This window comes from Electrophorus electricus, unplaced genomic scaffold (genome assembly GCF_041902795.1).
Source record: "Electrophorus electricus isolate QZ-2024a unplaced genomic scaffold, ASM4190279v1 Scaffold82, whole genome shotgun sequence".
Classification (NCBI taxonomy): Eukaryota; Metazoa; Chordata; class Actinopteri; order Gymnotiformes; family Gymnotidae; genus Electrophorus; species Electrophorus electricus.
In genome coordinates this window covers 311,225-312,856 of record NW_027658799.1, presented here as the reverse complement: position 1 = coordinate 312,856, position 1,632 = coordinate 311,225, and the positions used below count along the sequence as shown (strand labels likewise).

The window sequence follows — 1,632 nt, the reverse complement described above, 5'->3', positions numbered from 1 at the left end:
TGCAATTCCAGCAGTCTTAAACATTGTTTTGCATTTCAAACTGTACAAGACGATGCATCTGAAACCTTGACCAAACTCCATGGCACAGTGCTCCATCGATAGTTGTTCTCAATATCGGACTACATGATACAGATTTTCTGGAAACTATCATGCTAGATCATTAAGATATTGTGCTTTTGTCACAAAAATGTGACATCAAAAAGGCATTCTATCTGCTGCCACAACTGCACAAAATATTTTTGTGTCCCACATACTTCATGCTCATTTTGCTATACCACTGTTATTTGTAGTTGGCATGTGAGCTATGGCAGGCTGTTCCCTATTGGTTGTTTTTATACGCGTGTTGCGTATATGTGTACTGCGAGATTTTAGAGCAAAATTTCTGACACTGCATGAGGAGACATGAGATGCCCAGTCCAACATTTCAGTAAAAAAAAAAAAAAAAGTCAATCATTCATATTTTGAAGCACTATAGACTTTTTATGGTCTGAAGCTATAGTGGAATGGTTTTCCAGGCTGGAGGAGGTATGAAGTGAAAACATGGACTCGATCATCTCCACGTGTGGACTCTGTGTCCAGCAGGGCCTCTCCAGGAGCCTGGATAGTGACCGATTTGTCCCCTCTGCTGTCCCTGCTCTTAGAGCGGTGCCTGTCTCTCCGATCCCTGAAACACCACCACACACGCATGCGCACACAGATGTATATAAACATTTATATACACAGTATACTCCAAGTTGGTACATAAAGCAACATAAAATGGATAATCGTTAAATAACGATACGGTGGTACCCTCAGTGTTTGCAGTAGTGTACATTCACATTTGTATGTTCTAGACAAAACATCAATGCCCACCCACATTTAGGCAAAAGGGAAGAATGTCGGGAAATGGCATACGCACCTGTGCTTGCGAGAGCTACGGGAATGGGAGGACTTGTAGGAGTAGCCCGAGTACTGTGACTCGTTGTCCATGTCTGGGGCCAGTGGGCGGGGTTTGTGGACCCCAGCTCCGCCTCCTGGAACATTTTGTTGCTATGCCCAGTTGAGTTTTGCGCTCTGAGATAGATTTAGAGGATAGAGCCAGCGGCAGCTGCAGCAGTTCAACCTTACTCCTGAGAGAATCTATTTTGAAGGCTGAAGAGGAGGAGGAGGACTAACCTGAGGGAGGAAGAGTAATAAGTATACCTTTAAAGCAAATACCATAATCCAGAGCAACACATCTCAGAGTGAACACGCTCCCTGTTAATCAAACCAAAGACTGGTGGTGTCAGCACAAAGCTCTATCTGCTCTTAAAGGTGAGCTACAAGTGCCCACAATTTCACTACAATCTGTTCTCATTCAGAATGAACAAGTGCATATAAAATCAGAGCAACACCATAATATGTAGAGATCTATAAAGATCTGTTTTTATATATTTCAATGAATCCATTAATGTCCCAGAACAGTGATAGTATAAAATTGAGTCACATTTTGAAAATGAACATCTTGAATACACACTGAAAATTGAAACAAAGGTTGTAGTCTTCATCTATTAATTGAACTGTGCAAGAATAATGAACAAACCAGAAAATAGCATTACACACCACTTCACCTTCAAGGTATTAAATGTTTTTCACCCTAAGGAAGCAATTTAC

At 41.4% G+C, this 1,632-nt stretch overlaps 1 protein-coding gene across 1 annotated transcript; it reads right to left on the bottom strand.

The window, feature by feature from the left end:
* Positions 1-318: 318 nt before the first annotated feature.
* LOC145656578 (vang-like protein 2) lies at positions 319-1,098 on the bottom strand. The gene is made up of 2 exons (XM_081709738.1): positions 899-1,098; positions 319-664 (listed from the first exon to the last, which is right to left on the bottom strand). The coding sequence occupies exons 1-2, from the start codon at positions 967-969 to the stop codon at positions 481-483; spliced, it is 255 nt and encodes an 84-aa protein (XP_081565864.1). The 5' UTR covers positions 970-1,098; the 3' UTR covers positions 319-480.
* Between the last annotated feature and the right edge of the window lie 534 nt (positions 1,099-1,632).

Bases quoted from the DNA above. Each gene is read 5' to 3' on its own strand.
- LOC145656578 (XM_081709738.1), bottom strand. From the start codon at position 969: ATGGACAACGAGTCACAGTACTCGGGCTACTCCTACAAGTCCTCCCAT. The intron at 665-898 runs GTGCGTATGCCA...GTGGTGTTTCAG, and splicing joins CGTAGCTCTCGCAAGCACAG to GGATCGGAGAGACAGGCACC.